Source organism: Astyanax mexicanus, chromosome 1, assembly GCF_023375975.1.
Source record: "Astyanax mexicanus isolate ESR-SI-001 chromosome 1, AstMex3_surface, whole genome shotgun sequence".
Classification (NCBI taxonomy): Eukaryota; Metazoa; Chordata; class Actinopteri; order Characiformes; family Acestrorhamphidae; genus Astyanax; species Astyanax mexicanus.
The window spans coordinates 115,404,208-115,427,578 of NC_064408.1; the positions used below are offsets into that span (position 1 = coordinate 115,404,208).

Sequence of the window (23,371 nt, forward strand, 5' to 3'; positions counted from 1 at the left end):
AATATTACTGTGTCCATCAGTTATTAGATATATCAAACTGAAATGGCTGTTGCAAACACTCAAATATTTAGAACTAAAAATGATTAAGATTAATAGAGGTGCCCAAACTTTTTCATATGACTGTAATCATACACATTATGAATATGCTTGGGGAGTAATGTGTGTGATGTGTTATATGTGTGTTTGCTGTGTTAGGCCCCCATCTTCTTGCTCTTTCTGGACTGTGTGTGGCAGCTGTGGGCTCAGTTCCCCGCCCGCTTCCAGCTGACCGAGGACTTCCTGCTGGCTCTTCACGACAGCCTGCACCTGCCTCTCTTCAGCACCTTCCTGGCCAACTGCCAGCGGGAGCGGTGCCGACGCTCTCAGGTACAAACACACACACACACACACACGCGCACACACACTGGTTGACCTCTAAAGGCGGACTTGGGCCACAAGGACTATCGAGTTCTCTTCACTCACCTGTCTGGAGATTTATCTCGTCTGTGATGGGAACGGGACAGCTGATCAGGGTCATGTAGTTTATTGTAGGACATTTCAGCACATGAAATTCACTTCCTGTTAAAAAGCCTAAAGCCTGTGAATATTGTACAGCAAGGATTTCTAAATTTCTCCTCTCCTCAGTCTCCTCTGCTGTGACTCAGCAGGTTTAGCAGGCTGGAGTTAATAAAGTGGGTTGGGCATCTTTCCTCAACAATGCATTTGTGTTTTGTGATTTAATAAAATTAATAGTTTGGGGTATTTTCAGAAATCAGTGTATTACAAGGTATTTCTATCCCAAAAATTCCAAAATGTCTTACGACAGATTCATATTTATATTACAAATTCCACTAAAACACCTTATCTCAGATCAATATTCAAATATAAAAAATGATATCACACATCTGATAAGATCAATGTTTCTATCCTAAATTTCCTATCAAAAACTGTTCCCATCAGATCAATTATCATATCCCAAAACCTTTATCAAAATATTCATATTCAAAATTCATTTTACCGTATTTTTGGACTATAAGGCACATTTTAAAAACTTTTAAATTTCCCAAAAATCGACAATGCGTCTTATAATCCGGTGCACCTTATGTATGAATTCTAGTCACTCCACAGAAATACAGCTTTATACAGGAGTTTTAGTTTAGTTCTCTAACACTGGAGCATTAGCTAATAATAACATTAGCATTACCCGCGAACCTTGCTTGCTATTTCCCCATTCAGAGGTGAGTATTTGTGCGTTGTAGTCTGCTCCTAACCCAAGCTGGCACTACTGGAGCAGCATTAGCATTCTTTCGTCATTCAGAGGCGAGTATATTGCATTGTAACCTGTGCGTTTACCGTTTTTAAAAAAGCTAAATGGGACAAACCGCAAGCATGGTCAGGTGGCATTAGCCTCTAATGCTCATGCTCCAGTCTTAGTGCTGGAAATTTTCAGGAATCTAAGCTTACTGTAAATAAATGTGTTTACTCACGCAAATAAACAGTTTTCAGGATAGATTAACATCCAGTGCTCGTTTGACTTTAAAAGAATGTCTTTTATTATTACAGTTTTGTTTACTTAGCTTAGCTTTACTTAACTTAGTTAGCCTCCCCATTTTAGAGTGTCCAATTTACCTGATCTACATGTTTTTGGACTGTGAATGGAAACCTATGCAGACACGATGCATAAGTGTACTTTTTTTATTTATCATATAAAACCTGTATATTTTGTATACTTTTTGCGTTATTGTATAGTTTTATTAAATGTTTCTTCCTGGATCTGATCTATGATTTAAATGTAAAATGACTGTTTAAGTACTGTATCTCCTGTGTGCAGAACTTGCCGCAGAGCTACACGCCTGTAAATGGTCTAAGGGAGTTACCCAGAGGCTCGGTCGAGGAGCCAGTGGACCCTCCGTACCCGCCCGTGTGGGACTGGGCCTTACAGTACAGCACCCAGAGACGTGCCCTCTTCACCCAGCCTGTCTGCCAGCCCAGTACCCCCGCACCCGTCCTCAACGGCAACTTCAACACCAACCTGGGGCCCAACTGGGTGAGAGATGCAGTCAACACAACATATTTACATATAGTATAGCATTTAAAAAAATTTAATAAAATAAAAAAAAATATATATGCATGTACAGTACAGGCCAAAAGTTTGGACACACCTTCTCTTTTTAAATGTTTTTTCTTTATTTTCATGACTATTTACAGCGTAGATTCTCACTGAAGCATCAAAACTATGAATGAACACGTGGAGTTTTGTACTTCTGCAAAATAGCCACCCTTTGCTCTGATTACTGCTTTGCACACTCTTGGCATCATTCTCTCAATGAGCTTCAAGAGGTGGCCACCTGAAATGGTTTTCCAACAGTCTTGAAGGAAGGAGTTCCCAGAGGTGTTTATTAGCACTTGTTGCTCCTTTGTCTTCTTCACTCTGAGCTCCAGCTCACCTCAAACCATCTGGATTGGGTTAATTTTTTGTTGAGTACATAAAACTCCACATTTGTTCATTCATAGTTTTGATGCCTTCAGTGAGAATCTACAATGTAAAAAGTCATGAAAAAAAAAAACACATTGAATGAAAAGGTGTGTCCAAACTTTTGGCCTGTACTGTACATAGATGCAGCATTGTGCAGATGTTTGGGCACATAAGCACATTATTGTAGATCTCTTAGTCTCTTAGTAATAAGAGAGTTTTTACTGTAAACATTCCATATTAAATTAGAACAGATGCATATAAACATTAATCCAGTAGAAAAGGAAGATAAAAATCTTATTCTGAAGAAAGTGATGGAGATCTTGTGAGCTAATTTAAAAATCAAAGCTTGGTTCCAGCCAGCACACCAGTGGATGTTAAATTCCATCATCAGCTCACATGATTTACCATCATCAGGCTATAAATAATACCAACAGGAGAGCTTTTGAGATAATTTAATGAATACAATAATATAAAATCACTACAATTAGTATGAATATTGTTTGTATTTATTGAAATATTAGTGATTTACTGAATAAATTAACACTTATCATTCCTAAAAAGGTTTGTACAGTATTGAAAATACATGGACATGCCAAAAGTCATGGGACATGCAAGCTAAGAACTCTGCACTGACCTGCAGGGATATGTGTGTGGAGTTTCTTGCACTGAATCTGGATTCACGCTTGTTTGTTCACTTGGACAAATCTAGCCAGATGCAGCCCATGACGACCATTACCACCCACTGCTCTGTCTGCTGTGGGTGGTAATGTTTGCGTAACTGTACTCTGACAAGATAACACCTCACAAATTATACAGGTGTGAGTGTTACAAAGCCATAACATATTATATTCATATCATATCCAACATTTCTATTACTAATTCTTCTTATTAGATTAATATTTGTATCTCAGACTTTCTACCAAAATATCCTAAATAATCAAAACCCCAAAATATCTGTCAATATCATAATAACATTAGTAAAGTTACACTTAAAGGAGAACTTGGTGTAGTAAAACATGATAAAAAGTATTTACCTTTGATGAATAGCACACCTCCGTTCTCCCACAGCTTTCTGAGATCCAGAAATTTTAACAGTTTGTCCAAACACCCTTCAGACTGGGTGACACGGGGCATAATTTGCCCAGATAAATCACTTTTTCTACTGTTATCCAGCTCAAGGTAGCTCCACACCTCCTTGCTAGAATCCGGAGAGCCCTGACATTTTAAACAAGGTATTAATAACTTAAAAAGTGCACAAGAAGCTTATTAAAAACCAAAGTTTACATCCTATAACAAAAGCTTCATCTGAGAGCGCCGCCATTACTCCTGGCCCCAGCTGCTATGATATGTGGAGTCTACAAAGACTATGTAGCCTATGGCGCTCGCTACGGCGCTCAGAGCTGAAAGCTCGCATTATGGGATGTAAAAAGAGGTTTTTAATAAGATTCTTGTGCACTTTTTAAAATTATTAATACCTTGTTTTAAATGTCAGGGCTCTCCGGAATCTAGCAAGGAGGTGTGGAGCTACCTTGAGCTGGATAACAGTGAAAAAAGCAATTTATCAGGAAAAATTATGCCCTGTGTCACCCAGTCTAAAGAGCGTTTGGACAAACTGTTAAAATTTCTGGATCTCAGAACGCTGTGGGAGAAGGGAGCTGTGCTATTCTTCAAAGATAAATACTTTTCATCATGTTTTACTACACCAAAAGTCATTTTTACACCAGAGTTCTCCTTTAAATAGCGCCTTTCTAGAAACCGTAGGATGCTTTACAATGACTAATGTTTGTTAGTGGGTGTAGATGTGTTTGTAAGTAAATAAGTAGTGGCGTTTTTGGGGTTCACTGTATGATTAAGAGCTACAGTGGGATGGAAAATGAAGGGGTAATTAATCTCGTGCTAATCAGGCTTGCTTGTGTTGAGTCAGTGAATACTAATTAAATTTAGGCTATCCTGCCTTTTTAGGCCGTCCTAGTTGAGCAAAGGGACAAGGGTATTCTTTTAAAACGAGGCCAGCTTTAAAAAAAACAACTGTGCCAAATTCAATTCCCTCTTCTAATTAAATCCTCAGCCTGAATATAACACCTCATTGGCTTGTTCACAGAGCATCACATCAAGCCGTCTGTCTGTCCCTGCAGCCTGTAGCTCATCTCTCTGTCTCTCTCTCTCTCTCTCTCTCTGTCTCTCTCTGTCTCTCTGTCTTTCTTTCTCTCTCTCTCAGATCAGTGACGGGGTCCCGGGCTCGGTGTTCCTCCTCTCTCGGAGCTTGTTCTCCTGCCCCTCTAACCTGCTGCCGTGGAGGAGTGGTGGAGGTTCAGTCTCATACAGGAAGAGTCACCGCCGAGCTCCGTCCTCAGAGAGTCTGCCCGCTCTGGAGCGCCTCATTAAAGCCTGTGGCCAGCCAGACCCCCTACAGGACATCCACGACCCCCACCAACCCCTCATCCCCCTCCTGCTGGGGCCCTGCGTCCGCATCTGGAGGAACTGCTACCTGAGAGGGGCACTGCATGCGCAGGTAGGCCCACCCAAATTTATTATAGCAGTAATAACATAGGTGAGGTTATGATTAGAAATATTAATATATGTGGACATAAATTGTTTAAAAATGCAAAATCAGCACCTACTACGAATAATTATAGACAATAAAGAACACATTCTTGTGAACACACACATCTCACAGCAGTGCAACAGATTATACCCATGTATCAACTGTAACTGTAGATTAACTGTTTATTTGGATTGTATTATATTATAGTATACAGGCCTTATGTATTATTTTTAATATTAATAGTAATAGTTATATATGTGGTAAACATAAAGTACCAGTCAAAAGTTTGGACACACCTTCTTATTCAATCTTTTTCTTTTTACTTTAATTTCTACATTGTATTTTATTATTAAAGGCATTAAAACACAGCGTGGTGAAAAAGTACAAATTTGCTTTGTAATAAATTGAGGGCAGACATGTATAAAGTACTAGAGATCCAGACTTGAGTAAAAGTACAAGTAGTCCATCAAAAAAGTGACTTGAGTAGTAGTTGAAGTGTCCTTACTTAAGTAGAAGTATTAAAGTATTCAACATTTCTTTCTACTTAAGTATTGCAAGTAGTTTTTTTTATAAAATGATCTCAAGTACTAAAAGTAAAAGTACAAGTATTGTGTTGTGTAGATATTACAGAAAGAAATCAAAAGTTCTGTGACTGGCTGATTGACTGGCTGGCCACAGACACACACATGCATACACACATGTAAACACACACGCACACATACACGCGCACGGGCATAGACACGCACGCGTTATAATAAAGAGCGCTGTTTAATATTGTGCGCGCGCGTGCATGCTCAGCAGAGAAAACGTAGATTATCAATGCCGTTTCCTGAGCCCCTAAAAAAACTGTCGACGCCCCTGGTAACGAGTAAAGAAGCAGCACATAAAAATGTATCAGAGTAAAAGTAATAAACTGTAGTAAATAAAAATGTAGTGAAGTAAAAGTGAAAGTAGAAGAAAAAAAATGCTCCAGTAAAGTACAGGTACTGCATTTTACTACTTAATTACAGTAGTGAAGTAGTTCTACTTTGTTACATCTCTGATTGAGGGTAACCCTCATTTTTCAATGCAGCCAAACATTTACAGCTTAAAGGGACTGAAAAAACAAGTTAAAATCAAGTAGTTATTCAGGTTAAGATAAATTAAATAAAAAAATAAATGGAAAAAGCATGAGAAAAACAAACAAGCAATTTAATCAAGAAGACATAAAATCATTCAGAATATAAATGGGCAGGCTAAAATTTAAAGCAGTCAAATAAAGAGATAAATAATTAGAATGCTAACAAATAAAGAACACAAATAAAAAAAAAATATTAGAAGACTTAAAAATTGAGTAGCTAAAAATATATATAAAATAAACAGTTGAAATAAATAAATAAAAGGATGAAATAAATAAACTAAACAATAAGGTAAAAGAAAAACTGAACTTAAACAATTACAGGCTGCCTGAAGATTGATATAAATAAAAATAAAAAAAGTAAAATTATTTAGTGGCTCCAGTTTTAAATACGGGTAGTTTTAGAGTTTCCTGTAGTGAATTACAGTTCAGTGCTGCTCTCTAGCTAAAAGCAGATTTAGTTTATTTAAAAGTAAAAAACTGACTAAAAACAACTTAATCCAGTCAGTAGAGCAGGTCTGATAATCCCTGTTCTTTATAGGAATCAGTGAGGAGATATAAGATGGCATATGGTTGTCTGGATTACACATTTATGATGGATGTTAAACACTGAATCTTCTGTTTCCTCTGAAAGGCTTTCACACACCCCATGTCTTCTAACGCGAGGCACCCTGTGGAGCGTCTGGCCTCTGAGGTGGAGCACCTGCGGGAGCGTTTAGCCCAGGCCTCTGTGGGACGACCTCCGAACCGCAAGAGACACGAGCACCGCCGCCTCGACTCCAACCTCAACCAGAACACCAACAATGGCACCTTCCTCTTCTCCTCCTCCTCCTCTTCATCCTCCTCATCTTCCTCATCATCATCCTCTTCGTCCTCCTCTTCGTCCAGGGCGTCCCAGCAGGAGAGCCCCAGCAGGTTCTCTGCCCGTCCCCCCGCAGCTGCCCGATACAGAGACGGTGGTGGAAAACACACCTTTCTGTTTGGCCACCAGGGGGAGCCGCAGGGCAGCCAGCGCTATGCCCCCTGCCCCGGTGCCAAACTGCCCAAGAACAGTGGTCCATCAGGGGCCAAGACACACTGAGCTGTAGGTAGGGCATTAAAAAAAAAAAAATAATAATAATATTAATAAAAAACAAATAAAAACATTGCACTTGTGACTGTTAGTGAAAAAAACCTGCTGGACCAACCGTTAGCAATATTACACATAACTGTAAAATAAAAATATAAAGACTCTAGCACTTTGCATACCCACCAGCCTGCTTAAGGTGGAATTCTTAAAATAATACTCAGCTTTCAGCCTAATCTGCTGTATCTGTAGTTTAGGAAGAGCTGTAGGACTTTAGCCTGGACTCTGTTGTTGCTGCATATTGTTGTATTGGACCCAAGCCAATCCCTGCATCTGGTAACTAGTTACACTTGAAAAAATTATATTAAAATATGATATTTTGGGCATTGCTCTTGCTGATGAGTCATTATAAGTATTTGCCATATTTGGATGCAGACTTGAGCCTGTCAATATAGAATGTAAATCTGCTTAATTATATAATTTAATTGTTTCAAATTAATTATTTTAAGCATTAGTTGTGTTGTTCTAGGTCTGTAGAGCTATGGCACACATAAAAAAAACATTAGAAGTTATATTTATTCGATTGGGTCTCAAACAGTCATCACCCTCCTTAAATTCAGTCTTGACTACATTTTAAACCCTCTCACCAACTTTCTGACTTTTTTTTTGACATATTGACTTGGTCTTAACCACATTTAAACCCTTTCTGAACTTGGTCTGGACTCTCTATAGACTCTATTGTTTTTGGCCCCATTTAGACCATTTTGTCTTGACCTAGAGTATATCTCAACCTGGTATTGACTCTATTTAAAATCAGTGTTAACACAGTTATGACTTCCTCTCAGACACTTCAATACTTAGCTTAACTTTATCTTGGTCTCCCCGTTGAACTCCGTGTTGACTTTACATGGCCACGACCCCATTTAGACCCCGTCTTAACTTTGTCTCGACTACCCTTACACTTCAGACTCAGTCCAGATTCGGTGTTGGACCCTTTTAGACTGTCTTGACTTGGTCTTGACCCCATTCAGACCCAGTTTGTACTTGGTCTCTACCCTATTCAGACTCCATATGTTTTTTTTTCTAGATTCAATAATTTCCCGGTCTCAATCTCTTTTAGACTTAGTATGGGCTTGGTCTCTACCCCATTCAAACTCGGTATGAAATTGGTCTCAACCCTTTTTTTAGACCCAGTATGTACTTGGTCTCGACCCATTTGAGACCCAGTATGTACTTGGTTTTGACCCCTATTAGACTCAGTATGTACCTGGTCTGACTCAATTCAGACTCAGCATGTACTTGGTCTAAAAACCCATTCAGACTAAGTATGGACTTGGTCTCGACCCCATTTAGACTCAGTATGGACTTGGTCTTGACCCCATTCAGACTAAGTATGGACTTGGTCTCGACCCCATTTAGACTCATTATGTACTTGGTCTCTACCCCATTCAGACTCGGTATAAACTTGGTTTTGAACCCATTCAGAGGTAATTTGTACTTGGTTTCGACCCCTATTAGACTCAGAATGTACTTGGTATGACTGCATTCAGACTCCGTATGTACTTGATCTCGACCCCTTTTAGACTGTACTTGGTCTAAAAACCCATTCAGACTCTGTATAAAAATGGTCTCTACCTCATTCAGACTCAGTATGGACTTGGTCTCGACTCCTTTCAGACTTACTATAAAATTGGTCTTGACTCCATTGAGACCCAGTTTATACTGGTCTCAACCACTTTTAGACTTAGGTCTTTGGTATTTTGGTCTCACATACTGGAGTCCCCTTTGGTGATTTGTTTTTGGACCCTTTTAGACTGTATTGACTTGGTCTCGACCCTATTTAGTCTCAGTATGTATTTGATCTCGACCCCTTTAAGACTCTGCCTGGACTAGATCTTGTCACCTTTTTGATTAATTATTGTCTTGGCCTTAACAAATGTAATTTGGACCCTGGGTGGATGATTACTTCGCTACAGATACAGCAGATTAATATTAGACTGGAAATGACTTGAGTATTCCTTTTGAGAGCTGATGGATCATGTGAGCACAACATTCAGGTTCATGCAAACTAAGATCATTCCGAGAAAAAGCACAGCATTACTTCATTCCGAGTGTTTTGAGTATTTTTCAAAAACACATTATTGACTTGTATATAGTAGTCTTGTATTGTAGGGAATCGTAGATATATAGACATATCATAAGTTCACAGCATTTCGAGCTTACATTGTTATTACAGAGTGTTCTTTGATTTTGGTCGTATAGAGAAGATAAATTGAGGATTAGTAGAAATGAAATGTGTGTTTGATGTCCAGCAGTGATAATATGGGCACATATAGAGAGGGAGTAAGGTGGGTAGGTAGTAATGCAGTGTAATTATGTGGTTGTTTTTTGTGCTTTGTAACGTGAATTTGAGTGAATTACGTATGGCTTCCATACGATATGCCAAATATTCTTTGATTGTTTATTGTCTGAATGGATTTAATTGAGTTTAATTTGATGAAAATGGTATGAAAATGTTATCCTTTAACTGGCAGGCTGCTGATATGATTTCGCTTCCAGTCCATAAAGACGGAAAAATCGCTGCTGCTGTTCATTCCATAAAGAGAGAGAGAGAGAGAGAGAGAGAGAGAGAGAGAGAGATTTCCCTCGTGAACACTAGAGGGAGACTGTTGGGAATTAACCTGGATATTGTACCACAGTATCTGTTGCCTGTGGGTGGGATCTGCACTCAGAGGCACAGTTTTAGCTGTATATATTGCATTTATCAGCCTTTAAATCCAGTATTAATTAAAAGAAGTAGAATTTCATGCATTTCAGGAGCTCAGAGGAAGAAAATCAGCTGTTTGCATCACTTAAGTTATTTATAACTTCCTTCATTTGCATTTTCCAATGAATATTTAAGTATTATTTCTTACTGTAACATTAATGGAGCATTCTTATTCGTATAATGTGTTAAATCATGGGGAAAGAGAATGAATCATATGATCAGGTATGGTTGGATCCGATGATGGTAGGCTCTTCATTGTCAGTACTCAATATTATTATACTAATATTTAATAATTCAGTGTTTTTTAATGTCATTTTTATATTTGTATGTTTATGCTCGGCGGTACGTGGATGTGTTCACTGGTACTATAATATCAGCAATAACAGACTTTTGATGGAGTTTCTGTGCCTCTCCTCTCTGTATTCTGTAAGTGCATTTGTGTATTTGTTTGGTGAATTTTCACAGTCCTGAGGAAACCTCCGAAACATCTCAAGTGTTTTGTTTTGATATGATAATGATAATCACACTAGTAGACAAACGAAATGCTATTTTTTTTAAATAGTAAACATTAATACCCCACAAACATAAAAAAACAAGATCATTAAGTGTGTGTAGCAATAAAATAAGTAATTCAGTTCAAAATGTGAAACTCATATATTATATATAAGTATTACACAAAGAGTGCTCTATTTTAAATGTTTATTTATTTTAAAATGCTTTCCTCTGCTGACTACTTTAATGGAGACACTGCCAAAAGTATTTTTGATCTGATATAATATTCTTATTATAATTTTCTGAGACACAGATTTTTGGGGTTTTATTGGCTGTAAGCCATAATCATTAACAATAAAATAAATAAACGCTTAAAATAGATCACTCTGTGTGTTTAATTCATCTATATAATATATGAGCTTCACATTTTCAACTGAATTACTAAAAAAAAATAACTTTTCAGTGATATTCAAATTTTGTGAGATGCACCAGGTATGACCTAGTACTGTGTTCTCTGGAATGAATGATGGAACTCCACCTAATATGTTTTGGATGAGTTGAGAAGTTGTGGATGATTAGGTCAGATGATGAGGTCATCCAACATGCTGACATTTATTATTAGACATATAAACCACATATATACCACATGTTCATGGGGGAGGAACTAGTATCATGTCTTGTCATGACTAGATGCTACATCATCGGGTCTCGGGGGTCAGATGATTGTGAGGTCTTAAGGTCATGACTTCACCTGAGCTTCCTCACTCCTCAACAACGTCAGGTTGTCATCAGATTAAGTGATTTATTGAGTATCTTGGTCGGTGTATCAGGAGCAGGTCTAGGTCTAGTAACTAAGGGGTGTCAGTCAGCATTGTCATTAGAGCTGCACGATATTGGAACTAAAATTGACATGGCGATATTGTGTTCTTCTGCAATATTAAAAATAATGTATTTTTACATTTTCAAATTTCGCATAATATTAGTAATTTAATCTGTGCAATAATTATTGTAGTAAAATAAATAGTGTTGGATTAATCTGGTAGATACTGCCATATACAGTTTTGGAAGAGAATAGGAGCCTACTTAAAGTTTCTGAATCAGTTTCTCTGATTTTGCTATTTATAGGTTTATGTTTGAGTAAAATGAACATTGTTGTTTTATTCTATAAACTACAGACAACATTTCTCCCAAATTCCATATAAAAATATTGTCATTTAGAGCATTTATTTTGCAGAAAATGAGAGATGAAATTTTAATGGCTGAAATAAAGTAATAAAAAGATGCAGAGCTTTCCGACCTTAAATAATGCAAAGGAAATAAATATTCATATTCATGAAGTTCTAAGAGTTCAGAAATCAATATTTGGTGAAATAACCCTTTTTTTTTTTTAAACAACTGTTTTAAACATGCATCTTGGCATGTTCTCCTCCACCAGTCTTACACACTGCTTTTGGATAACTTTATGCTCAAACTCCTGGTGCAAGAATTTAAACAGTTCAGTTTGGTTTAATGGCTTGTGATCATCCATCTTCCTCTTGACTATATTCTAGAGGTTTTCAATTTGATGAAGTAAAATAAAAAAACTTCTAGAACATGACCTTATGGAGGTTTCCTCAAGGCTGGGATGATGGCGATCAATTAAAAACTATTTTAACATGTTAATAAGGGCCGGTCTGAGTGGTGTTGAGTTTTTACGTGGTGAAAGATGTGGTGTTGAAGATGATGATGACTGACTGCATGGTGGTTTTACTGCATGTCTGTTGTGTGCGCTCTCTGTCTGTATGTAGTCTATGTACTTGAACTTAAAAAACAACATGGTACTTGTGGTGTTAAAAAAGGTACATTGCTCTGTAATTGAGGTCAGAGCAGTGCAGTGCAGGCTCAGAGCAGAACCTGTTGAATTAGAGTGGGTTATATAAAGTGCACTTGAAGTAGGCGACTGCTGGAAAAATGTGCCTACATCCGCTTTCTGCCACGACTACACAGCGACTCGGAGAGCTCCCGACTCCTACGGACCGAGCACAGAGCGCCGCAGTGTTTATCAGCCGCCTGAGCGTCAGCTTACGCAAGCACGGCTTCCGTTCAGGGAAACCAGCGCGCTCCTGTTCCTGCTAATTGATCTTCCGCAGTCATTCTTCGCCGGCTGAATGGAGGGAGTGAGTTATGGCCGTGGTATTGTGCTGTTCTCACTCGCAGAGCTGCTGGGAGGAGGACTCATTTCCTCTTTTTCCTTTTCTGATTTCTATCAATGTACAACAATGTACAGCAGTTATAGATCAATAAATCTAGACCTCACTTAACTACAAATGCTGGAATGTTGTTGTGTTTTTGTTTAATACCTCGGAAGTCTGATGTCTGAGCTGGGAACAGTGTCACGCCCAAATCGACAAGTGTAAAATGACTGGAATGTTTCACTGGAAAATTATTTCGAACTGTTAGCTAAAGACTCTTGTTTTGGAATTTACCACAACGGGTTTGACAATCCAGCCAAAGCAAAAGCCAAAGTCCATTTAATCTCTAAAAAATTCACAAGTTCTAAGTCGGGAATTTTAACTGGAATGCCCTCACAATTAAGATTTTTTACTCTGAAAGTCAGGAAAGCCTCACCAACCCACAGTTCAAAATCCAAGATGGCAGCCCTGCAATGCACAACAGCAGTAATACACTGCCTGGCCAAAAAAAAAAGTCTCCATCTGGATGTAAGTAAGTAAATGATGTGTGGTTGGTGCTGCAGTTGGTCTACAGGTTTAGGTTCAGCAACAGTATGTGCTGAAAGAATGAGGTCAGCTGACTACCTGAATATACTGAATATAGAGCAGGTTATTCCATCAATGGATTTTTTCTTCCTTGATGACACGGACATATTCCAAGATGTCAATGCCACAATCAAAGCTAAAGACAGTCCAAAGAACTGTTATGAGTTTGTGACCTTTTTTGTTTTGGCCAGGCAGTGTATTATACTGTTTATTATCACTTCCATCTATGAGTGTCTAAAACAGTGTTGTTAAAAGTATTGACATTCTTTATTCTAAAGGTACTGTATTTTACAGACTATAAAGTACAACATCAGGGTTCCCACGGATCCTTAAAAAATCCTGATAATTAAAATGTAGGTATTACATTTTCAGACGGTGAGTTTAATACAGGTGGGAGAAAAGTGTCTCACCATAAACATCTAATCCGGGAAGAGAACTAACGGTAGCGTAGAGCTAACTAACATTAGCGGATAGCTAGCTACGTTATCGAGGTGAGAACTAAGGTTAGCGAAAGCTAGCTAACATTAGCGAAAAGCTAGCTACATTACCGAAGAGAGAACTAAGGTTAGCGGAGGGCTAGCTAACATTAGCGGCAAGCTAGCTACGTTACTAAGGATGAAATAAGGTAAGCGGAGAGCTAGCTAACATACTGAACTTACCGTGGAGTTAGCTAACCTACTGGGAAGAGAAGGTTAGCTGAGAGCTAGCTAATATACTACTTTAGTGGTGAGCATTCAATTTTACTTTTAAATTGGTGCAAAATCCCTGACCTTATTATAAGGCGCACTATTAATGGACGTCTAGTTTCTGGTCTATTTTACTAAATAGGTAAACAAAACTTTAATTCTTAATTTTTTTTTTTTTTTTACAGATTTCTATTTGGGTGAGTAAAGTACTTCCGTTTATATACAGTAAGCTTACATTTCCAATATTTTCAACAGTGAGGTTAGCAGCAGCGCTAGCCACGGATAGCAGTGCTTAGCACTAGTAAATTATTAAGATTATTAGGAGCTCTGATGATTTTTGGAAAAACTAAAGGATTTTAAGTGCACCTTATAGTGTAAAATACGGTAAAATACTTCTGTAGAATTTGAAGTAGCAGCTCAAGCTTTTTACTCAAGTAAAAGTTTAAAAGTACTGCTTTTAAAACTACTATACATCAATATAAAAATAATATTAAGTACAAACGCTTAGGCCACACCACAGGGTCCTATAGTGCAAGTTTAGTCAAATAAATGTTTAGTAAAGACGGCGGTTACAGTTTAATGTTGTCATGTTATCATGGTTTGAAATCATATCCTCTCAGTGTCCTGATGTAAAGATACCACACACTGCCTTTAAAACATTTAAACATTTTATCTTATCAAAATAAATATTTACAACAAAGTCACTTTACAAGAAGCATCACATAAATACTTAATTTCCATAGAATGCAAAAAATGATGCATGTTTTACAGTCTACAGCACTGGATACAAAAAGATAACAAACAAAAAAACACTTAAAAAATGAAAAAACAAAAGAAAAAAAATAGGTGTTATTTTCCAGTTCTGCATGTACTTATTTGTTAAAGCAAAATTACGTAGCTATATATCCATATAATTACTTATTGGTCCATATTTTTTGCTTAGCATTTGTAAACACAATAAAGCCATGTGTTAAAATTTTGTCCTGCTGCAGAGTTTAGTGCTTTCCACCTGCACATAGAGGCTCAGAGGTAATGCTAATGCTAATTAGCTGATCAATTGAATCCAGTGTTTTAAAGCAGGAGAATGAGGAGGAACGCTAAAGTGTGCAGTGGTTTAGCACCAGATCTGGCAACCCACTCATTTAAGACTTATTTAGGCTCAATGATAAATACTGATCAATTTACAAATACAGATAAAGCCTTGTCCATGCTCTGTATTTTTATTATATTGTCACAATCTGTGAAAGTAGGTCTGTCACGATAACCATCTTTCTTTGGATGATGTATTGTCCCAAAAATGATTTTGATAAATTATATAATTGACATTTTAAGACAGTTTTGTGTCACTGATATAATGATATTGTAATATCATAATAATGCAATTTAATCCATTGAAAGAGTAGTGAACTTTAATTATTAAGAATATTTAGGCCTATCGTGATAATTATTTTATCGACTTGTCGTATGATAAATAAACAAGATAAATAACAAAGCGTTCATAACTTATTCCTTCTTTGATATTTTCTGTTGTGTTTGTGTGTTTGTTTTTAAGCAGAGGCAATACTTTTAGCAACTCATGCTGATCTGTTCTCTCCTCCCTGACTACAGCAGCAGTGTGTGTGTGTGTGTGTGTGTGTGTGCACTACAGTTTTACTGCTGCTGTAGTCTTTTACAATGACTGATCAATTTATACAAAAAATTTGACTGAAAATTTGTGGTCAGTCAGCTATTTACTTCCGCTTCCGTGGACTCATCATGCCTAACCTGATCCACATTATGAACTTTTTTTAAATATCCTACACATTTAAGCATTTTAAAATTTTAATCATATTAATGGGCTCTTCTTACTGTCTAAACACTATGGACCATATCTTGATCAGCAAAAATGAGTGAGGTCCTGTCCATATATTGTTATTTAATAAGGTAACTGTGACAAACATTTGTCACAATAATCTGAAATAATCTGACATCTAAAATCTTACATATTTGGATGGAATAGAACCAATAGTTCAAACGAAACATGAAAAAGAATAAACTTTTTTACAGCGATTACAAACATTTACAGCTCTGTCGGCTTTTCTGTCTTGTTATAGAAATTATATTATCACAACCTCCTCCACCGATGCCATGGTTGTTACTGTCAGGGAATTACACTCTGAACTGCCCACTAGTGGATGGACTGCCAATGTACAGGACCCATAGAAGTATGTGGGCAGTGATGGTTATATCATTTAAAACAATCATATTTTTTTGTTTTTTTGTATTTAAATAAAATACAAATAAATAGTTTTTTCACTAAACAAACTAACACAGTCAGCTTCAAGTTTCTGATGGAGCTTCTTGGAAGTTGCAATTCACTTAAATCAACAGTCGAGTGGTCCAGCAGTCTAAAGTTCTGCCACTATGATTGGGAGATCGCTGGTTCGAATCCCAGTTATGCAGCTTGCCATCAGCTGCCAGAGCCCCGAGAAAGCACAATTAACCTTGCTCTTTCTCGGGTGGGTAGATGGTGCTCTTTCCCCCCCCTCATCACTCCAAGGGTGATGTCTGTGAGCTGATGTATCAGAACTGAGCCGCTGCGCTTTCCTCCAAGTGCGCTGTGAGGCTACTCGGCAATGTTTAAAAAGAGGCAGAGTCTGACTTCACATGTATTGGAGGAAGCATGTGCTATTCTTCACCCTCCTTGTGTTGTGGCATCACTAGTGATAGGGGGATCTATAGCTGAGTAACAGCTGAATTGGCGGGAGAAATAGCAAAATTTAGAAATAAATTATATTAAAAAAATAAATAAATAAAAATAAAAAAGCAACAGAAATTGGGGATTTGGAGACCTCTCTGGTGAGAATGTGCAATTGCATCAAGCATTAAGAAAAGTACTGTGTGTTTTTTTTTGGAGTGTACTGTTTAGTTCATTTACTTCATGTATGAAATACTTTCCCAATATAGAGAGAAAACAATTACATCCGGCAAACCTACCAGACCACCCTGTACTCTGCTTTTAGACAAGATATAGATAAAGATGCTTTCAATTAAAAATAAAAATGTAGAGAGCGCAGCTTTAAAGCAAGCATGTAAAACTGCTGCTCCCATTAGTGCAACAACACAGTGATGAAGAAGAAGAATCATCTCTTATATAAATAATTAACTTAGAATAACTTGATAAAATGCTTCAGAAATGACTACGTTTTAAATTACGGATGACTGGTGACTGATACGGAATCCTGATGATAAATACCATCTTCAGTTCACTTGAGTTCACTAATACTCGTTTTATAACACAATCCCTCCACACCCCCCCAGAGTCCCTCAGTCCCACTGTCCTCCTCTCTCCTCCACCAGTCGCTGCTTCTGGCTCCCGAAAGGTGAGCAGTAGGGCGTGATGTTGCCGGACGGGAAGGTGTGCAGGCCGCTGAGCTGGCGGAGGGATTTGCACATGGGGCAGGGGTACTCCGCCAGACCCTCGATGTCTTCAAACGCCAGGTTGACGATCTGATCGGTGCAGGGGTCGCAGTACAGGTGCCCGCAGGACAGGCGCTTCAGGCGGGCCTCGTACGTGATGCAGCACTGGCAGTGAGGCACGTCGGACGCCAGGGACAGGCTGCCGGTCAGAGAGCTGCTCTCCATGCTCGCCGCCTGGCTGGAGCCCAGCTTCTTAGATGATCTGAGGAGAGATACAGAAAAGGAGAAATGTTTCAGCGAAGAAAGCACTAGAGACAGTGTGTAGACAAAAGTATTGGGACTAGGGGTGGGCGATATGACCCTAAAATAATATCACGATATTTCATGCCATTTTCGCGATAACGATACTCCTGGCGATACAACAAAAAACTGAATTTAAAAATACAAAATAAATATTAATTTGGTTAAATTTATATGGCACGCCTCTAACTAAGATATAAAAATACAAGATTTTTTAAAATCAGATTTGTCACAGAAGTCTACTAATACTAATACTAATACTAATAATGCACTCCATGTATCTCCATACATCCATGATTAACCCTCCTGTTATGTTCCAGGTCAATTTGACCCTTTTTAAAGTTTGAAAATCTGAGAAAAATAGTTAAAAGTATTTTTTTAGTATGAAATTTCATCTCACATAACAAAACAAAAATTAAAAAAACAAAATTGCAATGTTGTTTCAATGATATGTAAAACTATTGTTTTATATGTTGGTCTTTTAAAAGTAACAAAATAATGAAACATTTAAAAAAAGTTTAAACGTTTTTTTCTTTTTTACGAAAAACGAGTGAAATATCCCTATTGAAAGATTACCGGTTAGAGGTAACAAACACTATTGCACTAAATATTGATATAATAATTAGTAATGGAGTCAGTAATGAAATATTTACACTGCTTGTAAGGATTTTTTGGTTTCAGATATCTTTTGGATAATTAAGCATGTACCAGTTCAAAATGATTCAGAAAAAACACCATTGCTGTTTCTGACAAATGAACATAACAGGAGGATTAAAGTAAAATAAATGATACTGAAAATTCATTGTTTCTTCCAAAATCAAGAAATTTTATCCTGATTTTGTTGGAATAACTGTCTCTAATATCCATTGAAGACGTTCTACTATATTTCTACTGAAGCATTTCTGTGAGGATTTGATTGCATTCAGCCACAAGAGCATGTTAAGGCCTGCAAAACCAGACCAGTAACATAAGATAAGATGAGAGATGATAAGAAGAGAGCAAGATAAAATCTCCCCCACCATTTAGAACAAACCACTATGAGCTTGAGAGAGCACGTCTGCAATCACATTCTCTGAACTGTTTTTATTATTTATTTATTTTTTATAATTGTTTTTATTTTACACGGCCAATTACCCAACCCACTCATTAGGATTCCCCCTATCACTAGTGATGCCCCAACACACCAGGAGGGGGAAGACTAGCACATGCCTCCTCTGATACATGTGGAGTTAGACTCCGCCTCTTTTCCAACATTGCCGAGTAGCATCACAGCGCACTCAGAGGAAAGCGCAGCGACTCGGTTCAGATACATCAGCTCACAGACGCAGCCTTGTGCTGATGAACATCACCCTTTGGAGTGATGAGGGGGAAAGAGCATCATCTACCCACCCAGAGAGAGCAAGACCAATTGTGCTCTCCCAGGGCTCCGGTAGGCGATGACAAGCTACATGAACAGGATTCGAACCGGCGAGCTCCTTGTCATAGTGGCAGCGCTTAGCCTGCTGGATCATTTAGAGCCCACTGAACCTCTTTTATAACGGATTTCCAAATAAAATTCCTGAACCAGAAGAGACCAGCGCATAAGACGAACGCTGAACGTTAGCATTAGCATAATGCTAGCACACCAGTATGTTTATGTTTATCTACATTAGAGAGTCCTATTCTATTGGCAGTACTTCCCTACAGGGACTAGACAGGCTGTGTGTGTATTTGCACATCTGTGTCAGCAATGAGTGCAACTTAAACTAGCAGAGTACGGCATTCATTAGAAGAGGTGTCCACAAACTTTTGGACATATAGTGTACAGTACATTTTCATTGTTTCTAGCACCATTTGCTAATGTAGCACTGTTTTTAAGGACAGGTTCTAGCACAGTTTGCTGATTAAGCACAGTTATTAGCACAGTTTGCTAATCTAGCACAGTTTCTAGCATTGTTGGCTAATCTAGCACAGTCTAGCACAATTTCTAGCACAGTCTAGCACAGTTTGCTTACTTAGCAGTGTTTAGCATAGTTTGCTAATCTAGCACAGTTTCAAGCATAGTTTGCTAATCTATCACAGTTTCTAACACCATTTGTTGACCTAGCACAGTTTCTTGCACAGTCTAGCACAGTTTGCTAATTTAGCAAAGTTTCCAGCACATGTTCTAGACTGGTATGCTGATCTATCACAGTTTCTAGCACAGTTTGCTAGTCTAGCACAGTTTCTAGCACATTTCCTAGCACACTCTAGCAAAATTAGCTGATCTAACACTGTTTCTAGCACAGTTTGCTAAACTAGCACAGATTTTAGCACATATTCTAGCCCAGTTTGCTGATCTTGCACAGTTTCTAGCATAATTTGCTAAACTAGCACAGAATCTAGCACAGTTTGCTAATATAGCACAATTTTCTAGCACAGTTTAGCACAATTTGCTGATCTAACACATTTTCTAGCACAGTTTCTAGAATCATTTGATGAACTAGCACCGTTTCTAGCAAAATTTGCTAATCTAGCACAGTTTCTAGCATTGTCTACTAATCCAGCACAGATTTTAGCACAGGTTCTAGCCCATTTTGTTAAACTAGCACAGTTTCTAGTGTAGTTTGATAATCTAGCACAGTGTCTAGCATCATTTGTTGTTCTAGCACTTTTTCTAGCACAGTTTTCTGATCCTTATAATGCACCTACTAAGCCTGGCAATTGTCAGGTGAGTTGAATCAGGTGTGCTTGAGCAGCAAAAGCACATATTTGTGCAGAAATCCAGCCCTGCAGCACCACAGTTCCCCACCCTGTCTTAAGATGGTTTAAGCTCTGTTAACACAGATGAGCTTTTAGAACTGGAAGAAGCTTGGAGAACAGGTACTGATGGTACTGATGTTACATCACTGAGCTGTGCTCAGAGCTGTGTCTGCGAGAACCAAAACTGATGTCCCCAGCGTGAGCTAAGCTAGTTCTGGTAGTAGGATTGAAAGCTGATCTTAAAACGAGTCGATCCTCTGATTCTCTAAAGCTCCACAGCTTTGTCTTCATTTCCACAGAGATTCCACACTTCCACTCGAGTGTGAGATCAGTAAGTGGCCTTCCTGCTTTGAGCTGTGGAGCAGCATTCTCTAGAACAGGGGTGTCCAAACTTTTTTTGTTGGGGGCCAGAAGGAGAAATATATTTAAAGTCACAGGCCACAGACTCTATAATAAAACAAATAACAAAATATACCCCTTTAAATAATACATTTTCCTGATTACTTTCATTCACACATCATTTTACTTGACTTACTATCTTTATTTATCTTTGACAGTATTGTGTAAACTAAGATTTTTCAAATTGATGTTTCATTTCATGATGTCTCTTAATATTAAAATCCTTTATTACAGCAACTTTTAGACTCTTTGGCCCGTTTTTATGCGCTACAACTGCGCAACCTCTCTGCTTTTAGACTCTTTGGCCTGTTTTTTCTGCGGTAAAACTGCGCAACCTCTCCGCTTTTAGATTCTTTGACCCGTTTCTTCTGCTCTAAAACTGCGCACCCACTCCTCTTTTAGACTCTTTGGCCCGTTTTTCTGCGCTTCAACTTCACTCTCGCCACTTTTAGACTCTTTGGCTCGTTTTTTGACACCTAGCATTCAAACTTTTAATCTCACATTATAAAACCTGCTTAACAGCGGGCCAACTTTCATTCTATTTCTAAAATACCTCGTGGGCCACTCCAAAAAAGGAAACGGGCCGCAAATGGCCGCGAGCCGTAGTTTGGACACCCCTGCTCTAGAATGATGGTGCTCAATGCAATGCTATTGGCACTGAATGCAATCAAATCCTCACAGCAGTGTTCCAAAATGGACAGTACAGACAGTTACTCCTACAAAAGCAGTATAAACCCTTTTAATACCCTTGATTTCAGAAGAAACAATAAATAAGCCGGTGTCTCAATACTTTTGTTTATATAGTGTAGTTCAGCCAGGCCCAAATAGATATTAATATTATTATTATTTATTAATTAAGCTATTATTAGATCCTTAAAGCTAAGGTCAATTCCCCTTCTGAAGTCTCCATTGCTCCACCAGTCGCTCACGTTCAGTAAAAATGTTTATATTTAGAGAAGCCTTTTACCGTCTTAAGCTGCCATATGCTCACACATGACAGCAAGTTCCAGAGAATGTGGTTTTGTCGATACTACAACTCTGCTAGTTTTAGAAATTAGATCATTATCCACTCTCTTAAAAACAAACTGAAGCTAAACATACTTTAGGAGGGAAAGTACCAATCTTTTGGAACAGAAAGTACCAGGGAAATTTTTATTGACTGGACTTGTTTGGAAACCAAACCCAAAAAGATGAGTGATGGCTAGGTGGGTGCTAGGCTAAAAGCTACTAATATTTCAGCTACTGTGCCATACTCCACTCTGAGAGGACACTTAGAGGGCTGTTCTACTATCAAGTTAAAATAATTATCGATTTATTTATTATCTAACAATTGCAGTATTTTTGTTACAGTGTTATGCTATGTTATGTTCTGTTCTGTTATGTTATGCTATGCTATGCTATGCAATGCTATGTGGCCATGTGAGCCACTGCATTGACATAAACCAGCCAGTAAAAGCATACCTTTAGTCTATATTTACAAACCTGCCAAGTCCCAGAAGTAAATGAAAAAATCAATATTATTATCCTTTGAGGTGCTTTACTTACTATGTAAACACAATGGGCACCATTAATATATTGAGGTCAGCTAACATTATTGAGGTTTATCCATATATTGCACAATAAGTGGATAATGTAGTAGTTGTGACTGGATATATCATACATATATACTAAATAAACTAGGGCTGCCAAAGCGTTAACTCCGTAAAGCTCTATTTTTTTTTTTTTGCACAATTATTTACGCCACCAAGTTTGTGGTGAGAACGTGATCCGGTCTTGATCTGATCCAGCTATCAAATATGCTCCATTTTTAATTGAACTAAACAGCTGATAAGGTGCAGTTTAATCTGATATATTAGCCATACGCTGTCTGTGCTGCTCCATGACCACCACATGTGCAGTGTTCATTGCGCCCAAGAAGCATTTGTGAGTGGAGAAGGGATAAAATATGACCATCACTGCTAAACCTAATATATTCATTCTAAAAACTGGGGTGTCTGGTCGTTTTTCGCAGAAGTTCTTCTGGCCACGTCACATGTCTTTACGTACTTACGTCACACATACAGCCTCTAAAAGAGGATCCGGCTCAGTTTTACTGAACACGAGCGGATGGTGGAGCAATGGAGACTTCAGAAGGGGAAACTCAGAGCTCAGTAGCTCATTTACCCATAGTTAAATTTAAGAAACGAAGAAGTGAAGTTTCTGACTGAGCACTCTCCCTCTTTCTCTCTCTCTGACTGAACATAACCTGGAATCGGATTCATCCGCTCTGAAAGGAGACCGCTTCACACCCGCCCAGTTTAAAATGATTCTTCCGTATGCTCGGTGCAATTACCCATTCTCACCAGAGAGGGACCTAAATCCCCCAAATCCCAAAATTTACAGACATCAGCTTTAATCTAATCCACCATATTGCTTCTATCAGTTTCCTCTCAAAATCAAAATCAACTAGGCAAAATGTTTCAAGTTTATTGTAGAGGCATGTCTAGCAGTCAGCGATCTCTCACCAAGAGGTGCACTACCCACAAGTATCATCTGAGAGCCTTTTTTTCATAGGGTAACATGGCTTAAAGCAAGACTTAAAAACTGTGTCTAATCAAACACTGAGTGTTTACAGTGTTTCCTTGTATTCCTTATGTTAAAGAGACAACCAGCTTTGTACCTGAGCTTC

General features: G+C 38.1%; 1 protein-coding gene across 2 annotated transcripts in view; it reads left to right on the forward strand.

Annotated features, from left to right (window-relative positions):
* mtmr11 (myotubularin related protein 11) overlaps positions 1-12,749 on the forward strand; it is a 78,276-nt gene extending 65,527 nt beyond the window's left edge. For both annotated transcript variants that reach the window (XM_022668701.2, XM_022668702.2), the window contains exons 14-17: positions 196-366; positions 1,811-2,026; positions 4,674-4,967; positions 6,752-12,749. In XM_022668701.2, the coding sequence (XP_022524422.2) occupies positions 196-366; positions 1,811-2,026; positions 4,674-4,967; positions 6,752-7,198 (1,128 nt within the window). In that variant the 3' untranslated portion in view covers positions 7,199-12,749. The remainder of the gene's footprint in view (positions 1-195; positions 367-1,810; positions 2,027-4,673; positions 4,968-6,751) is intronic.
* The last annotated feature ends 10,622 nt before the right edge of the window (positions 12,750-23,371 follow it).